Below are 17,365 nucleotides of genomic sequence, written 5' to 3'. Positions count from 1 at the left end.
AAATAGATCTTTATATAAAGTGAGAATGGGAGAGGGAAGAAGAAGGGTGGGAGTTGGTGGAGAGGGAGAGTGGCGAGGAAGAGTTACTGTTTCTAAGATTGTATATACAAAGTGCATGAAGTTTATGTACCTTCAATAAAAGGTTTCGAGGTATAATTTTTAAATGTATAATTATTTCAAGTTTACATTGATAATGTTCATAGGTCTGAAATAAAATACAAAATTAATATCTTTTTACAATTGTTTTTGTAGGTATGTTCACATATGATGAATCCACAAAATTGTTTTGGTTTAACCCATCTTCTTTTGAAACTGAGGGTCAATTTACTTTGATTGGCATAGTACTGGGTCTGGCTATTTACAATAACTGTATACTGGATGTACATTTTCCCATGGTTGTCTACAGGAAGCTAATGGGGAAAAAAGGAACTTTTCGTGACTTGGGAGATTCTCACCCAGTAAGTCCTTTGCCATTTTTTATACAGTCTCTTAGATTTTGTTTGGAATCTTTGATGATTTTTATATTGAATAACATGAAATTGTTTTAATCTTATTGCTATACCATGAATATTTTAAAAGGAGAAATTTTTATATAAACTTTTTTTTAAAATGAAATTGACAGGTACAGTAATAGTTGTTCTGGCTTAGTAACTTCGTGGCTGTAGTTCCACGGTACTCTGCCACCTTAAGATACTGTCGATGTGAAATCCACTGTTAAGATGGTGGTGTGAGGTTTCTCAGAAAATGGTATGACAGCAGTGCCTGAGAGTCTGTCTTTTCTAGATTGTAAACTCTATAAGGGGAAACAATGGATATTTGTACTTTAATATTTATTGACAATTTTTTTTTTCAAGAAAAATCATATAAACTATTTACTGTTTTGTGCACTTATTGATAGCCTCAATTTTCTGTTTCTGATTTTAAGGTTCTATATCAGAGCTTAAAGGATTTATTGGAATATGAAGGTAATGTGGAAGATGATATGATGATCACTTTCCAGATATCACAGACAGATCTTTTTGGTAACCCAATGATGTATGATCTAAAGGAAAATGGTGACAAAATTCCAATTACAAATGAAAACAGGAAGGTAAATAAGTTTATTATATCACCATTGGTTTGTTTATTAACTTCAAAGCAGGTGTGCTTATAACATTCCAAGAAGTATTTAATATGATTGAAATCAAGAAACAAGAAATCTCCTAATCAGTGATGTAAATGGTAGAACTGGCATGAAAACACAGGTGAGTACCAAATCCCTTTAGGGAAAGAACAGTGAAAGAGCAAGAGAGAGAGAGTGAATAGAACAGTGTAGCATTGCTATAGTATACAGCAAGAAAGGAGCAGATTTTTTCTCATACTGGTTTTAAGGTCCTTATCACAAAAACAATGATAATTGTGTTTAATCTCTATGTATATATTTCTTTGTGAATGTATATATATTTGTGATATAAAAAATGCTCTTCAGAAATATATTCACATTACATAAATGTTTCTACTGACTATAAAAGGTGGTAATCACAAAGTTACCATAATTTAGTATACCATTAAAAGAATCTTGTTAATATAAATCTTTTAATAAAATGTTACGCTCTTTTCAGGACACAAAGTGCATTTTCTGATTTTTGCTATGGTAACTAAAGTATCAAGTTAAAACACCAGCATTTTTGCTTAAGTGGATATAGTAGGTAGTTCACCAAATGTAGTAGAAAACATGTAATTTTCTGGTTTGCTCAAATCAGGTACTTTACACTTGGTTAAAACTGTTGGCTTTTGTAAGTAGATGTGCACATAGTTTAAATTTGTCTATGTTTGCATACTTAGTTTAGGGAAACTGTATCAAATAGTTTGTATCAAGGCCTCAACTTTCATATTCAGTCCTGTTTAATATAATATTGAAATTTACATCTATAAACCATATACTTAGGTTGCCTTTTGATAGCTTTATTTTGACTGTTGTAGAAAGCTATGAAATTAATTATTTTCCTTGTGTATATAAAATTATAAGTCTAAAAAATATTGAATGTTTTTTCCTTGAGAAAATAAAAACACTTTTCAGACTAATGGCTTGTTGTGTTTTGTTTGTATAGCGCATTTTAAGAAGTTCTTGTTTTCTACAGGAATTTGTTAATCTCTATTCTGACTACATTCTGAATAAATCAGTAGAAAAACAGTTCAAGGCTTTTCGCAGAGGTTTTCATATGGTGACCAATGAATCTCCCTTAAAGTACTTATTTAGACCAGAAGAAATTGAATTGCTTATATGTGGAAGCCGGGTAAGAAAGCAGATATCTGCAGAAAACAAATTCATATATTGATATATGGCTTTTAATGGTGTAGTATACAAGATGTTAAGACATATTTTCTTGAATTTGCAGAATCTAGATTTCCAGGCACTAGAAGAAACTACAGAATATGACGGTGGCTATACCAGAGACTCTGTTCTGATTAGGTGAGGTACTTAATTGTTAAAAAGAAAAACTGATTCACCAAAGTGGTGGGGCGTTATCCTTTAGACCTTGTCTGTAAATAATACTTTCCATATAGGCAAACTTATAGACAGTAATGTATAAAATTAGGAATGTGTTTGTAATATAATCATGAGTTTTTATAGTCAAGACCACTCCTTGATCCATTGGCTGCTGAAAGATGTTGTGTTAGCAGGCATGAAGATATCAGAGCTCTTGCGTAACCAGGTGCATTGTCAATATGAGCAGGAATCTGTTTCTGAGCACTAGGTCTCAGTAGTAGGCTTGTTGTAAAGATAATGCTATTACCCATGCCTTGGTCTCCATTTGAAAGGTACAGAATAGATTTAATTGAATTCCTAAGAGCCCTTGACCAGATAAACATTAACTTCAACTTAAAGTCACCAGTTGCACTAGTTCCTAACAAGAGTCAGCTTATCCTTAGAAGTTTGGAAGCCAGGGATTGACTTGCCCTTTATAGCTTTGAAAGTTGTTTGTTCTTATATCTAGACCACTAAACTTTCTCTCCATATCAACAGTAAATAAAACTGCCTTTGCTTTTTCTGGAGTAGCACATTAATTTCCGATAAGAACTCTTCTCCTGCATTCACATCTTGGCTTTTTGACTCAGAAGGGCTAGCTTTGGGCATATCTCCACTTTTGATGTGCTTTTCTCACTAAGCCTGATGATTTCTAGCTTTTGATTTAAAGTGAGAAATGTGTGACTCTTTCACTTGAATACTTAGAGGCCATTTTGGGTTATTAATTGGCCTGATTTTAGTACTGTGTCATAGGAAAGAGGGAGACCAAAGGTAAAGGAAAAAGAAACAACCTATCTATCCATGGAGCAGTCAGAACACATACATTGTTTATCCGTTGAATTCACAGTCTTATATATATGGGCATGTTTGTAGCACCAAAACAGTTATGATAGTAAAATCAAATCACTGATTAAAGACTACCCTAACAATCGAATAAGGAAAAGGTTGAAAATGTTGCAGAAAGTACCAAATGTGAGAAAGATACCGAACACACACATACTGTTAGAAAAATGGGACTGGTAGACTTATTACAGAGTTGCAACAGACCTCCATTTTTTTTTCTTTCTTTTTTTTTTTTTTTTTTTAAGTGTAAAGCACAATGAGGTACAACATTTCACCATTAACTGCAGTGTGAACTGCAACAACAAAAATATTTCTTTGGGTTAAATAAAAAGAGTACAATTTCTTTTTTCCTCCTGAGTTTTGAGAGTTCTTAATATAGTAGGTATACTACTCTATCTTTGCTCCTTTAAACTCCTTTTTCACATTTGTCAAAAATAGGTCAGGGGAGGCAGTTAGCATAGTGGTTGGGGCACTGATATGATGCCTGTGCCCCAGATTGGAGTATCTAGGTCTATTTCAAGCTCCAGCTCCTGACTGGAGCTTCCCAGGAAACAGTGGCGATAGCTCAAGAACAAGGCTCCTGGAACCTACATCAGAGACCTAGATTGAGTTTCCTGCTTCAGCCCAAGTCATTATAAGCATTTGGAGAGTGAACCATTCTCTATTTTTCTCTGCCTCTTAAATAAATTTTTTCAAAACCAACTGGTGATGTTTGTATTAGCCGGCTTCTGAGATTTGTCTCTGCTTCATGCATTTTGAGGCTCTGACATTTGGTGCATATCCATTCAGATTCATTTTGTGTTCTAGCTAGATGGATTGTTTAGTATTATATAATCTCTTTGGTGTCTTATAGTTTTCCTTGCACTGAATCTAATACGAATATAACCATTCCTTTTTTCAGTTGTTAGGTTCAATTTGTGTCACTGATTTTGAAATTACAGTTGGATCACTTTTTAAATCCATTTATTCAGTCTCTGCCTGATCTGGTGTATTTAAACCATTTTTGTTTTCTGGGTCTTTTCTGTTTATACTACTTTGTGCTTTTTATTAATTTTTCTGTATGTAATTTGAATATTGTTAAGGATTTCCTCTTGGTTTATTTATAGGATGGAGTCTTTTTGGTATATGTTGTTTTGTAGAGTTTTCCTTTGTTTGCTATGAGGATTCCTTCATACATGAGTGACTTACCACTGTTTGTTGGTATCAGCACTGCTTTGCTTTTTTTTTTTAAGATTTATTTTTTGAAAGGCAGAGTTGGAGAGGGAGGGAGGGAGGGGAGGGATTAAGGGGAGAGAGAGAGAGAGAGACAGGTCTTCCATCTGCTGGTTTACTCTCCAAATAGCCACAATGGCCAGAGCTGGGCCATCTTCTCCTGCTTTCCCAGGACATAGCAGAGAGCTAGATTGAAAGTGGAGCAGCAGGACTGGAACTGGAGCCCACATGGGCTGCCGGCACTGCAGGACATTGCTTTACCTTTTAGCTACAGTGCTGGACCCTCAGCACCACTTTGAAATATAGAAACCTTGCTTTCATTTCCAATTTAAATACTTTTCTCTTGAGTATTACAGTTTTTATAGCTTTGCGTCAGTTATCAAATATGCTCTGTAGAACTGTTAGTGGAGTGGCAGTCTATTTTCCAGGATTTCATATTTTATAATTTCCTTAGCCAGTCTTCAAAGGCGGATCTGTTGATATATTTTAATTTTTCTTTGTATGATGCTGAGTTTATTATCTTTTTATTCCTAATAAATACTTTCAGAGATGTTATTTTGGGTTTGCTCAGCTTTAATGGGTTTGGGTCATTTGCCACATAGTTTTTTTTTTTTTTTTTTTTAAGATTTATTATACTTGAAAGTCACAGTTACACAGAGAGAAGAGAGAGAAAGAGAGAAGTCTTCCATCCGGTGGTTCACTCCCCATACAGCCGCAATGGCCAGAGCTGTGCAGATCTGAAGCCAGGAGCCAGGAGCTTTTTCCAGGTCTCCCACTCAGGTGCAGGGGCCCAAGGACATCCTTTTCTGCTTTCCCAGGCATAGCAGAGAGCTGGATCAGAAGTGGAGCCAGCTGGGTCTCGAACTGGCACCCATATGGGATGCCTGCACTGCAGGTGACAGCTTTATCTGTTACGCCATCACGCTGTCCCCACATAGATAGTTTTTAGCCATCATTTCTTCAAAAGCTGTATCAGCACCATTCTCTGCTTTCTTCTGGTCCTGTTATTAAATGAATGTTGAATCATTTGTTACTGTTCCATGTGTACTTAAAGCTCAGTTTATTTTTTAGTCTTTTTTTGTTGTTCAGATTTCTCTCTTCTGTCATATTCACTCTACTGTAGAGCCCATTCAGTGACCATTTTGCTTTAACTGTATTTTCAAGTCTAATTTCCATTTGCCTTTTTATTGTAACAGCTGTTTCTTTGCTGAGATTTTGTTATATTTGTGAAACAGTAGAATTTGTAATTACTTATCAAATCATTTTTTAATATTACTGCATTAAAGTTCTTGTCAGTTAATTCCAACATCTTGTTCATCCTTGTGTAGTGGTTTTCTTTCATTTCATTTTTCCCAGCTCTTGGTATGATGGATGATTCTTGGTTATTATATCACATACTTTGGGTCCTATTTAAACTTTTTTACTTTCACTGGCAGTCATGTTGAAGTTTGGCACACAGGTCCTGGTGTACTTTTATGGGTTGTGATTCCAATGACAGTATTCAGAGAACTCCTCTTCAGTGCTGTTTTGTTTTGCACTATTTATCTCATTGTACTGGGACTCTGACTGATAGCTGCTGGTGCTCCTTGGTTGGCATGCCTCTAAGGATGAACTGTGGGTGTGTTTTATTTTTTTTTTAAAGATTTATTTATTTGAAAGGCAGAGTTACAGAGAGAGGTAGAGCCAGAGAGAGAGAGGACTTTCATCCGCTGGTCGCTTGTCCATTCCCCAAATGGCCTCAATGGCCAGAACTGGGCCAGTTTGAAGCTAGGAGTCAGGAGCTTCTTCCGGGTCTCCTATGCAGGTGCAGGGGCCCAAGGACCTGGGCCGTCTTCTACTGCTTTCTTAGGCCATAGCATGGAGCTGGATCTGAAGTGGAGCTTCAGCACATGGTTGGCCCCTGTGTGTGGCCTTTGGGTCAGGGAAGAGCTTCCCCTCCAGCTCTCTATGGACTGGTGACTGCATCATGAGCCTGTTGTGGCAATATCTGCCTTATACCTAGTAGTGCGCCTGACCAGGTGGTGTCTATAGGGAAGAAAGGAACTCTGAGGTTCTCAAGAGAAAGAGAGCACTCTAGGACCAAGGCAGATTCGAGTGGAATTCCACCTGCAACTGCTCAGCAGCACGTGTCTCAGGATCAGGAAGGGGAACCTTGGGCACATCTTTTCATTTGTGACTGAATTGTTCTTTTATAAAGCCTCTTATTTGTAGAATTTACTTTAGCTCCGTTTGTAATTTGTTCAGGTTTCATTGGTGTATGTTTTGCTACTTTGATTCTCTATAGGAGCATCATCCTTATGCACATATATACTTGCTTTTTATCCCAATATCAACTTGTTTGCTGTTTAGCTATGATCATTTTTCATTACTCATTTTTTTTAAGTAAAATAACAGGGAAAGATGCGGCCATGATTACTTCTCTTCCTTTAGAAGCAGAGTTCTATGTTTTTTGTAAAATGATAAAAAGTAAAGCCTTGTCCTTTCTGAAATTGTCTTCTTTATCCCCCAACTTCACATATATATTTGAACTTTGCTTTCTCTTAATTATGTTTGAGCTGGTCCATTTGATATGTTCCCTGCATTTTCTTCTTGATGTGCAATTTGCTTTAGAAGGGGGTTTTAATGGTGTTCAAGAGTTTCAAGGGCCCAGGGCTCATTACATTGTGATCTCTTTGCAATCACCTACAAGTTGGATCCTGTATAACTCCAACTTTTAACCGCTTTTCTCAAAGTGGCCTGTGCTTTCCAGCAGGTTGGCAGTTTTCTGGTTCTTCTGTCGAGAACTTCAAGTAACCTAATTAGTTACCTTCTCTCTGCATCTTTACGCACTGATGCTGATAGCAACGAGGCCTTTTAGCTGTCAGTGCTTGGTTCCTGTTCACTTACGAGGGAACATATAATTTCATGGATTATGAAAGTTTATTTTGATGGTAAAGGTTTTGGATTCCATGTTTTTCTCAGAAAGTTTGTGGAGAATGCATAAAAGTATACACTGAAACAATTTGATCTTTTTATTCCATTTTTCCCTGAATATTTAGAAGTACTCACAAATAATGAGGTTATAAGATATACCTTATTGTCCAGCTTTATTATTAATATGTCTGTGGGCTTTTGGTTGTCCCATCCAGTTTGCTCTTCTGGGGCAGATTTGGAAGAGAGAAGAGCAAAAGCAAAATAATGGTCAGTGCTACAGTTGTCTTTCCAGAATTCCCGTCTTTTGCCTGCTTTTAGTGTCCATTAGTATAATTACCTGAATCTGTCCCCCTCCCCCCCAAAATCTGGTTGTCCTGCATATACACCATTCTGTCATTCTTTTTCTTCATCAGTTGGTGCTATTTGATTACCTTGAAGAACAGTTCTACTGAAAAGGCATGGTAAAAGGTATTTAAATATTTAGAGTAAGATAATTGAATTTTTTAGTTGGTTTTGATTTCTTTTTTGAATAGTATTATGAATTTAAGGGTAAAAAATTTAGTTTGTCTCAAAGTCATTACTCTTAGCTTGGACTTATTGTGCTTTTAATGTGACCCTATTAGGTTTTGGCACTTTGTGCTCACCTTTGAACTTTCTCATCCTAGTCCTGTTAATTGGCATTTAGAAGTCAAATTTTGGGTAAAAAGTATGAAATTTGCTATTGAATGTTATTATCAGACAGGAGGAAGGTTTTTCCAAGATACCCTGAAAGCCATACCATATCAGTGCAGAGGTATCTGCCACATTGTGTGGATACAGTATAGATTATTAATACCTATGAATACTGTGGTATCTCCAACCTTTTGCTATTAGTAGTAATATCACAGTGAATTCTCTTGTGTAGCTATCAATCCATACATATGTTTGGTGTCATTAAAATAAATTGCTAAAATGAATGCTAGATTGTTGTATCAAATGGTAGATGCATATGTCATTTTCATGCGGAGTGCCAAATTCTCCTTCACAGAATTGTAACATTTTGCCCAATACCACCAATGGAATGTGAGAATATCTCTTTTCCTAAAACTTCCTAATCAAACTTTGATGTTTACTTATCTCCCAGTTGAGAAATGGTATTTCAGTGCTGTTACGAATTTGAAGATGGAATCTTATATTTGAACTGTTTGTATTTTTTATGTAGTCTTCTGCTCATGCTTCTGTCATCACTTACAGAAACTTAGATGTAGGGAAATTGGCCTTTCAACTTTGATAAGTTTGCACAATTTTTTCCTAGTTTCTCATTTGTCTTTTGACTTTTTTTTTTTGCCAGGTACAAGTGTGTGTTTATATAGTTACCTAGCAAGTCTTTTCCATTACTCCGCTTTAATAGTTTAGTTTTATTAATTTTTTGGTCCCTGTAAATGCATTAGAAATTTTGGTCATAAGTTAACTTGTATTTCCACAGATACCTTGCGTATTTCTTTAGTGTTTTGGAGTATTCCCATTTATATTTCAGATTTGTCTCTCTTTGAATTTTCCTTTTCTTATCAGTGGTGTTCTTTCCTATACAATGTTGCAATTTTCCTTCATGTCGAAATACAGTATTACAAGTTTTCCATTGTTCACTGCTGAATTCTTCTGGTGTACTTTTGGCAGCCAGAAAATTTTGATTCTCATCTGTGAGATGATTTTCATCTCTTTATTTGGATTTTGATACTTTTTCTCATTTATGTTTCTGTATGTTATTTTTTTTTCCTGCACTTGCCATTAGTAGATCTTACGTAATTAAGGCTCGTTTTCATCAGCCACTTCCATTCCTTTATAACCAAAAGCTATTTTGAAGGGATCCCTCTGCCCTCTTGCAGATATTATAGACTGCCATTTCTGGTAGCAGCGCTTTTGCTATGAGCCTTCCTTTTAACTATTCTGTTGCCAGTGCTCTATCCTGACCTCAGTAGTTGTCTCTTAGGGTGTAGCTCTGACATGAGGTGAATCCTAACTAGTATTTTTCTGTGCACACCTGCTCTTCAACATAGCTTCTGCTGGACTTTGCCAATGTGACTCAAATGTGAACTCTGCTGCCTACATGACATTTGGTGTTTGTTTACAGCAGTATTTCCTAGTTTTACTCTAGATTATGGTCCCCCTGCTTTTGATCTGAATGGATTTTCAGATGTAAGGTGAGATCCATGTAGCTACCACTTTTTTTGTAGAAATCTGGAAACTGTTGCATTTCCTGTTCAGTTATCAAATTGGGTACATTCTTAGCTCATAACATAGGAAGAATAGAATTTTGTTCTGTGATTGTTTTTATTATATAAAATTGATAGAAACCTCAATTTTCAAGTGATAATTTTTAAAAACAGAATCTCAGTAGTATATCCATATGAAGCTGGTCAGTGTGACCAGACTACTACTCTGGTACTTCCTTCAGGGTCTGTTTTCTCTTTTCAGTGACACCTACCAATTTGCCTCCTGAAAGTGTGATATTCTCTGCCAGGATTCTGAGAACTTTCTAATGAATATTAACAAAGCATGTTGGCCAGCACCGCGGCTCACTAGGCTAATCCTCCACCTGCGGTGCCGGCACCCCGGGTTCTAGACCCAGTTGGGGCATCGGATTCTGTCCTGGTTGCTCCAGTCCAGCTCTCTGCTGTGGCCTGGGAGTGCAGTGGAAGATGGCCCAGGTCCTTGGGCCCTGCACCCGCATGGGAGACCAGAAGGAAGCACCTGACTCCTGGCTTCAGATCGGCGCAGCATGCTGGCCGTAGCGACCACCTGGGGGGTGAACCAACGGAAAAAGGAAGACCTTTCTCTCTGTCTCTCTCTCACTGTCTAACTCTCTTAGTTTGTCAAAAAAAAAAAAAAGTATTTTTTCTAAAACTTGGAATTTTTTAGATGTGAATTTGGATGTATGTATATATTTTATGGATTGGTGATTATACCTAGCTTGCATATATGAACTTTCATTTTTCTTTGTAGAACTCAGAATAACTTGTCATTATAACATGACTTCATTACACAGGTTTTGGGAATGTTGGAGGTTAAATCATTGTCTTATAGTGCATATGACAGAAAAAAAATAATTCCCAACTTGATAAAAGTTGTTTATTTTATATGAAATTATATACTTTTGTTTTGCTGCTATTTTAGGGAAGAGAAGAAAACAAAATATAAACAGTATACCTAGCACTCTTTTTCAGTTGACAAGATTGTTTATGACCGCACTTTGTGATTGCATCATAGTTAACATAATCATCTGTTGTAAGATACATTTATCACTACATTATTTACAACAGTAAAAAATTGGGAAAACCTAAGTTTTATTTATTTAGAACTGATTCCTTAAGGTAATTTTGCATAAATAGAATTTCTTTATATTTTCTATGGCTTCTAAATTTTTTCCTAATATGATTTTAAGAAAGATAATCTTACTAGTACTAGTTATAATAATAATCGCAAAACTAAAATAAGTATTTTATCTTTTCTCATTAGGGAGTTCTGGGAAATCGTTCATTCATTTACAGATGAGCAAAAAAGACTCTTCTTGCAGTTTACAACTGGTACAGACAGAGCACCTGTGGGAGGACTAGGAAAATTAAAGATGATTATAGCCAAAAATGGCCCAGACACAGAAAGGTAATTATTAAATCATCATTATATGCTATTTAAACACCTTAAAATTCCATTCCACATAGACATCTGAACTCTCCTTGTAGCTTCTGAGAACTTTGTGATTTTGTATAGAGATATCTAAATCATATGAAACAGTGGAGAATATTTTGCTGTTTTGTTTGAGGAAACTTTTCTTAAATTGAGGCATATTGGTTTGAAGTTTTTCAAATTAATATATATTGACTTGATTCACCATTTGTTAATTGAAGACTATATTATATAATAATGTATTTAGAATTAAATTGAGGCTTAGGAGATTGTTCAGTGTTAGATCATGCTTGAATCCATGGTTTTATAATGTTGGCATTTCATTGTATTCTGTCCACATACTGGGGTAGGTATCATACATGATCAGTAGCATATTTGTATAAATGTATAGATATTCACCCATTTGTATTGATTTTACATTATTTGACACATCATAGTGCTAATGTAAGTTTGTTTATATTTGTTATTAAATCATTTTCATAGACTGCTGCCAATATTTCTAGTAAGCATTAAAAAGGCACAGACTTTGAAACATGAAAACCAGTTCTGGATATTTTCTCCACCTTAGTTACTTCTCAGTAATTCAGCCAACTCTAATGTGGGTTTACTGATAGCAGTTCTCTGTAAATTTATTGAAAGAGACAATTTATTAAATGAACTACAGGGGTTAAGTACCTAAACCAATAGCTGCTGTATACTAAAATCAGTTACTGCAATATTTTATCATCATCATCATCATCGTAGCATTGAATAATTTATAGAAGACAGGCTGATTCTTGCAAGTTGGACAGTGAAGTTTAAGCATTGCATTAATGTCTAGTCTGTATTGCAAACCATCTCAACTGTGTATACCATCTAAAAATAGGATCATTTAATACTGAGCATATTTCCCATGACTTACTATTTTCCTGTTTTTCCCCTTTCTCTCTATTTAGGTTACCTACATCTCATACTTGCTTTAATGTCCTTTTACTTCCGGAATATTCAAGCAAAGAAAAGCTTAAAGAGAGATTGTTGAAGGCCATCACATATGCCAAAGGATTTGGCATGCTGTAAATCAAAATAAAAACACAAACAAAAAAAGGAAGAAAAAATTAAATTTTAATAAATATAATAAGAGGGATAAATTTGGTTGTGATAGTGTCCCAGTATAAAAAGGCTGTAAGATAGTGAACCACAGTAGTCACCTCTGTCTGTGCCTCCCTTCTTTATTGGGGACATGTGGGCTGGAACAGCAGATTTCAGCTACATATATGAACAAATCCTTTATTATTATTATAATTATTTTTTTGCGTGAAAGTGTTACATATTCTTTCACTTGTATGTACAGAGAGGTTTTTCTGAATATTTATTTTAAGGGTTAAATCACTTTTGCTTGTGTTTATTACTGCTTGAGGTTGAGCCTTTTTGAGTATTTAAAATATATATACCAACAAAACTACTCTCCCAAGGAAAACATTGCCACCATTTGTAGACCATGTAACCTTCAAGTGTGTGCTATTTTTGTCCCTGTTATCTAACACAAATCAGGAACTGTATTTTTTTTTTAACAATTTGCTTTTGAAACTTGAAGTCTTTGAAACAGTGTGATGCAATTACTGCTGTTCTAGTCCCCAGAGTTTTCTGTGCAAAATCTTAAGATTTAATAAAGATGGAAGGGAGAACTTGGAATGTTTTAACTGCAGCCCTCAGAACTTTAGTAACAGCACAACAAATTAAAAACAACTCATGCCACAGTATGTTGTCTTCATGTGTCTTGCAACCAACTGTTTGAGTAGCCAATCCTTTCTTAGTATATGAAAGGACACAGATTTTTTTTGTTGTTGTTCTTGTTAAGTTTACTGGGAAAAGTGCATTTGGCCAAATGAAATGGTAGTCCAGCCTATTTCAACAACGTTAGGAAGTTGCTTATTATTTAAAAAAAAAAAAAAAAAAGCATGTGAAAGTGCACTTAAACTTTTTATTAGTTATTACCTAGATTTTAAATAGACAATCCAAAGTCTCCCCTTCATGTTTCCATCATTTTGTTTAATCAACTGTTTTAGCAAGGCACATGATCAGTGTTGCAGCATATTGGAAAGGATGGCTACTGTGCCTTGTGTTACTTAGACAGTAAGTAGACCTGGAAAGGAATGGAGCTATTACTCCTAAGAATTACGTTGTGTGTCCCCAAAGATTAAATTTGCTTCAGAAAGTGTTAGAATCACTTTCATATACTGTGGGTGGAAAAAGTCCAAATAGGTTTAAATTGCTGGCTGTTCAGAAGTAAGTAGTTTTCCCTTTCCTAATATTCTGTGTCTGTGATGTTATTTTCTTTTATTGCATTATGAAATAAAAGGATTATGTATTTTTAACTAAGGAGAGATACTGATATATCCTTTTAAGACAAGCTACAGCTAATGTGCTGAGCTTGTGCCTTGATTGTTTTAACTGATTACTGCAGATCAGCCTGATGATTTGTTTGAAATTCGTAGGAAAAATACTGCTATCGAATCAGTGGACGGGAAAAAGGATGTCTTTCAGGATTATTTTAATTCTTTAAGTAATTGAGAGAGAATTGTTAATGTACCATAACACTTAATAAAACAGTGGCATTTTCACAATTTAATGGATAAAGAAGATAATGCTTTCCATACTGTGATAAGGTAACGTGGGGTTTTTCTGGGCCAACTGTTAGAACACTGTAAAGGTATGTATACTACTTGAAGCAAGGGACCCTCACATGATGATAGCATCTTAATCCAGGACCTCTCATCCACTGTGCTTCTGATGTATAATGTGAGAAGAAGAAAAATTGAGTATTAATGGGGACATTTTATAAAATAAATTGGTGAAGAAATTTGTGCTCTTTAGTTCTTAAGTTTTATCACTACAGTATTAGAGTTCTACAATTGGAATAATGTCTGTATGAAATGTTTTTAAATAATAATTGAATATAGGTGATCACATACAGGTAGACTTTTAACAAAGAGCCAACTATCCTTAAAATTTTATTAAGAGTAATCACTGGTTGTAGACAAGTAGTTCCCACTTGCTTAATGATAGTTATCCTGAGCATGTTATCACCTCTCTTATCATTACTGCCTTTTCAATTCACTAAATGTCACTAAATATCTTGAGAAGTAAATTTGACTGTAGTCTAGTATGATGGGTACACTCTGTACCCCAAATATGTTATAAAAGTACTTTTTTGCTTAGAAATTCCATTATATATTTTGATTTTCTTTGAATCAGCCCACAGTCTACAGGAAGCTCTGGGGGATAAAATTTACCATAAACTTTCCTTTGCCTTATGTTATTACAGAATAGTCCTACATGAAACATTAAAGCACAGCTGTGGCTATACTTTTTCTGAAGCCTGGCAGCTCCAGTATATAAGTTTGGTGTCCCTTACTCTGTATTCTGCTTTCTTGGGCTGTGATTAATGTATGATAAAATCCAGTTACAGTATCTTTAGCTTTGAGATACATGCGTTTGTACAGATACATATAAAAAAGAAAAATAAGGCTTCAGATCAAGAATGTGTTGATGCTACTCATTCATTCTTCCACAGCCAACCCAACAAACATACCTGGGCAATAGCACACCCTGTTGCCATAAGAACATGGCTATGCTGGGATTTCATGCCCCTTTCAGGAATTTTTTTCAAGAATTCATGCTATTTGTCTTCTCATGGCTACTCTATCTGTAATCTTGATCGCCTGTCTGCTTAACTCAAAAATATGTTTTCTGACCTTTCATCAGCCTAAGGACTTTCTCCAACCTTCTCTGGATCACCAAAGAATCAACACAGATTCTACCTGTTCCCTTTTTTGTCTTGCCTCCTTTTACTCACCCTGTTAGGGTGTAAAGAATTTCCTGGAGAGGAGGGAGGGTAGTAAGTTTTGAGATCAAGCTTTTTCCTCCCCTCCCTGTTCAGATCAAAGGGTTGGCATTTATTCACGATTACCACAAAAATATTTTGATGCACATGTGGGTGGATTTCATTGTATGAAAGGCTGCTCATCCAGTGGTGTTTCTCTGAAGATGTATTCCTCAAACATAATCTCATAATTACACAATCAGAAACTCCTGTCCTTAACCTTTTTTTTTTTTTTTTTTTAGTTTTTTTTTTTTCTTTCGACAGGCAGAGTAAGACAGAAAGGTCTTCCTTCTGTTGGTTCACCCCTCAAATGGCCACCACGGCCAGAGCTACGCCAATCCGAAGCCAGGAGCCAGCTGCTTCGCCCCAGTCTCCATGTGGGTGCAGGGCCCAAGCACTTGGGCCATCCTCCACTGCCTTTCTGGGCCACAGCAGAGAGCTGGACTGGAAGAGGAGCAACCGGGACTAGATCCCGGCACCCATATGGGATGCGGGCTCTGCAGGTGGAGGATTAACCTAGTGAGCCATGGCGCCAGCCGTCCTGTCTTTAACCTTTAATGACATCCTAAACATGGACTCCTTTTTCCATTCCAAGGTATACAGATCTTAGGTGGATCTTCTCCAGTTCTACATAAAGTTCATGTGTGAACTTCCCTGTGTGTCCCTTGTCAACCTCAGTAACTCCCAAAAACCCTGATTTCTCTATTTCTTGCCCAGACTTCGATCTCCAGGATGTCCTTCTTGCACCTCAAAGTGAATCTACCTGAAAATGAAGCTGTTATCTTGCATCTCTGCTAACCATTCTTTGCTTCTTCCTTAAAGGTGTCACCTTTCCCTCATCAAAATGCTGTTCTTTAACTGTCATAGGTATTGATCCTTTCCCTTCAAATCTTTATTGTCTCTCCTTCATTATACTTAGATTAAGGCCCTGACTTTCTGACTCATCTGGATGCTCTTGGCTGATAACTTCACTTCCTGACTCTTTCCACCTCCTTCTCTGGTTCTTTTCCATTCTGCTGAAGTACAGGTTTGCTGCTATTAATAACCCCTACCCCAAGACTCACTCTGCAATTCTGGCATTCAATGCTCTTCATCTACCTTTCCAATTTGCCTTCTATTCCTAAGGCATCTTACCTAGCATCTTCACTCATGCTTATCTTGTATTTCTTAGATCCCCCTTAAGACCAAATTTCAAAAGCACTTTGCCAGTAAAGATTTATTGACTCCCAAAGTGCCTCCAAAACCTCAGAGCAGCCCACACATCCATGATAGCACAGCATGGTGGGACATATTTTTTATTTGAACACTGAGGAGTCAACTGAGATTCTCACTGTCTCTGGCCGTTCTTGCTAAGATCCTATCCACATTTAGGTTCGATTATGAAGCTTCTGCTTATTTTTGGTATGTAACCACTGCCTGGAGTATAAACATATTCATGGTCAAGATTTTTTTTTTTTTAATCTTTCTGCTTCTTACACACATAGTAGATGCATAAATGACTTAGTTAAAAGTTTGGCTCTATCCCCTCACATCCCTTCCCAAGTTACCTCTTACTACTCAGTAATTGGAAATGACCTCCCTGCATTAAAATGCTCAGTGAAGCTTGCTAATTTTTCACTAAAGTCAGTCTCTGTTCCTCCTCCCCCCCACAGAGGCTTTTGACTTAATATTTAGTAATTAAGAATATTCTCACTGAGGAAGTGGAATCCCTGTCCTTTCAAGCTGTAGAAAGGAAGATCAATACAAAGGATGAAAAGGTCTGAGTCCATGACAGCAAGATTTTGGCATGATTTTCCCCACCCTACACTTCTGATGTGCTCTGGCAACAAACTCTGATAACGTGATCACCTTCTCTAACAATTCTCATCCTGTATCACCCAGGGGAGATGGGGTCAACCGTCTTGTCCTGTTGCCAGCGACTCAAATCTGTCAAGGAGCAATACTCAGCCAAACGCTGCTTTCCTTGCTAAATCAAGCACTACTCGTGATGAATGCCTGCTTTATGTGAGAGCCACACTTAACATTTTCTCATACTTCCTAACTGTAACCCTGTTAGGATCTCACAGGACCTAAATTATAGTGCACGCCAAGTACCTTGTTTATATGATACGATTGTTAGTCTTTATGGAATGGTTCCCTATGGCCCATGCATGCCCCTTGCCCAAGCCACAAAGCCATCAAACAGGGCTGAACCTTTGCCCATCTAATATCTTCCTGTCGCCAAAACTCGAGATTCCTAGGTTCAGCCAAACAGTACCTGGAATAATTATTATCCAGTCCACTGAAAACCAACAGGAAATGGAATGGGATTTGCCTGGTAAATAGCATACAGTGTTGAGGGTGAAACCTTTGCAGTCTGATAA

General features: G+C 36.5%; 1 protein-coding gene across 29 annotated transcripts in view; it reads left to right on the top strand.

The window, feature by feature from the left end:
- UBE3A (ubiquitin protein ligase E3A) overlaps nucleotides 1-13,979 on the top strand; it is a 97,818-nt gene extending 83,839 nt beyond the window's left edge. For all 29 annotated transcript variants that reach the window (XM_070053554.2, XM_070053548.2, XM_089309218.1 and 26 more), the window contains 6 exons: nucleotides 253-458; nucleotides 926-1,090; nucleotides 2,121-2,276; nucleotides 2,379-2,452; nucleotides 10,973-11,116; nucleotides 12,076-13,979. In XM_070053554.2, the coding sequence (XP_069909655.1) occupies nucleotides 253-458; nucleotides 926-1,090; nucleotides 2,121-2,276; nucleotides 2,379-2,452; nucleotides 10,973-11,116; nucleotides 12,076-12,196 (866 nt within the window). In that variant the 3' untranslated portion in view covers nucleotides 12,197-13,979. The remainder of the gene's footprint in view (nucleotides 1-252; nucleotides 459-925; nucleotides 1,091-2,120; nucleotides 2,277-2,378; nucleotides 2,453-10,972; nucleotides 11,117-12,075) is intronic.
- Nucleotides 13,980-17,365: the final 3,386 nt, after the last annotated feature.

Source organism: Oryctolagus cuniculus, chromosome 12 (genome assembly GCF_051225735.1).
Source record: "Oryctolagus cuniculus isolate XC-2025 breed Fujian yellow rabbit chromosome 12, ASM5122573v1, whole genome shotgun sequence".
In the NCBI taxonomy this organism is placed as follows: Eukaryota; Metazoa; Chordata; class Mammalia; order Lagomorpha; family Leporidae; genus Oryctolagus; species Oryctolagus cuniculus.
This window is presented reverse-complemented; position numbering and strand designations above follow the sequence as displayed.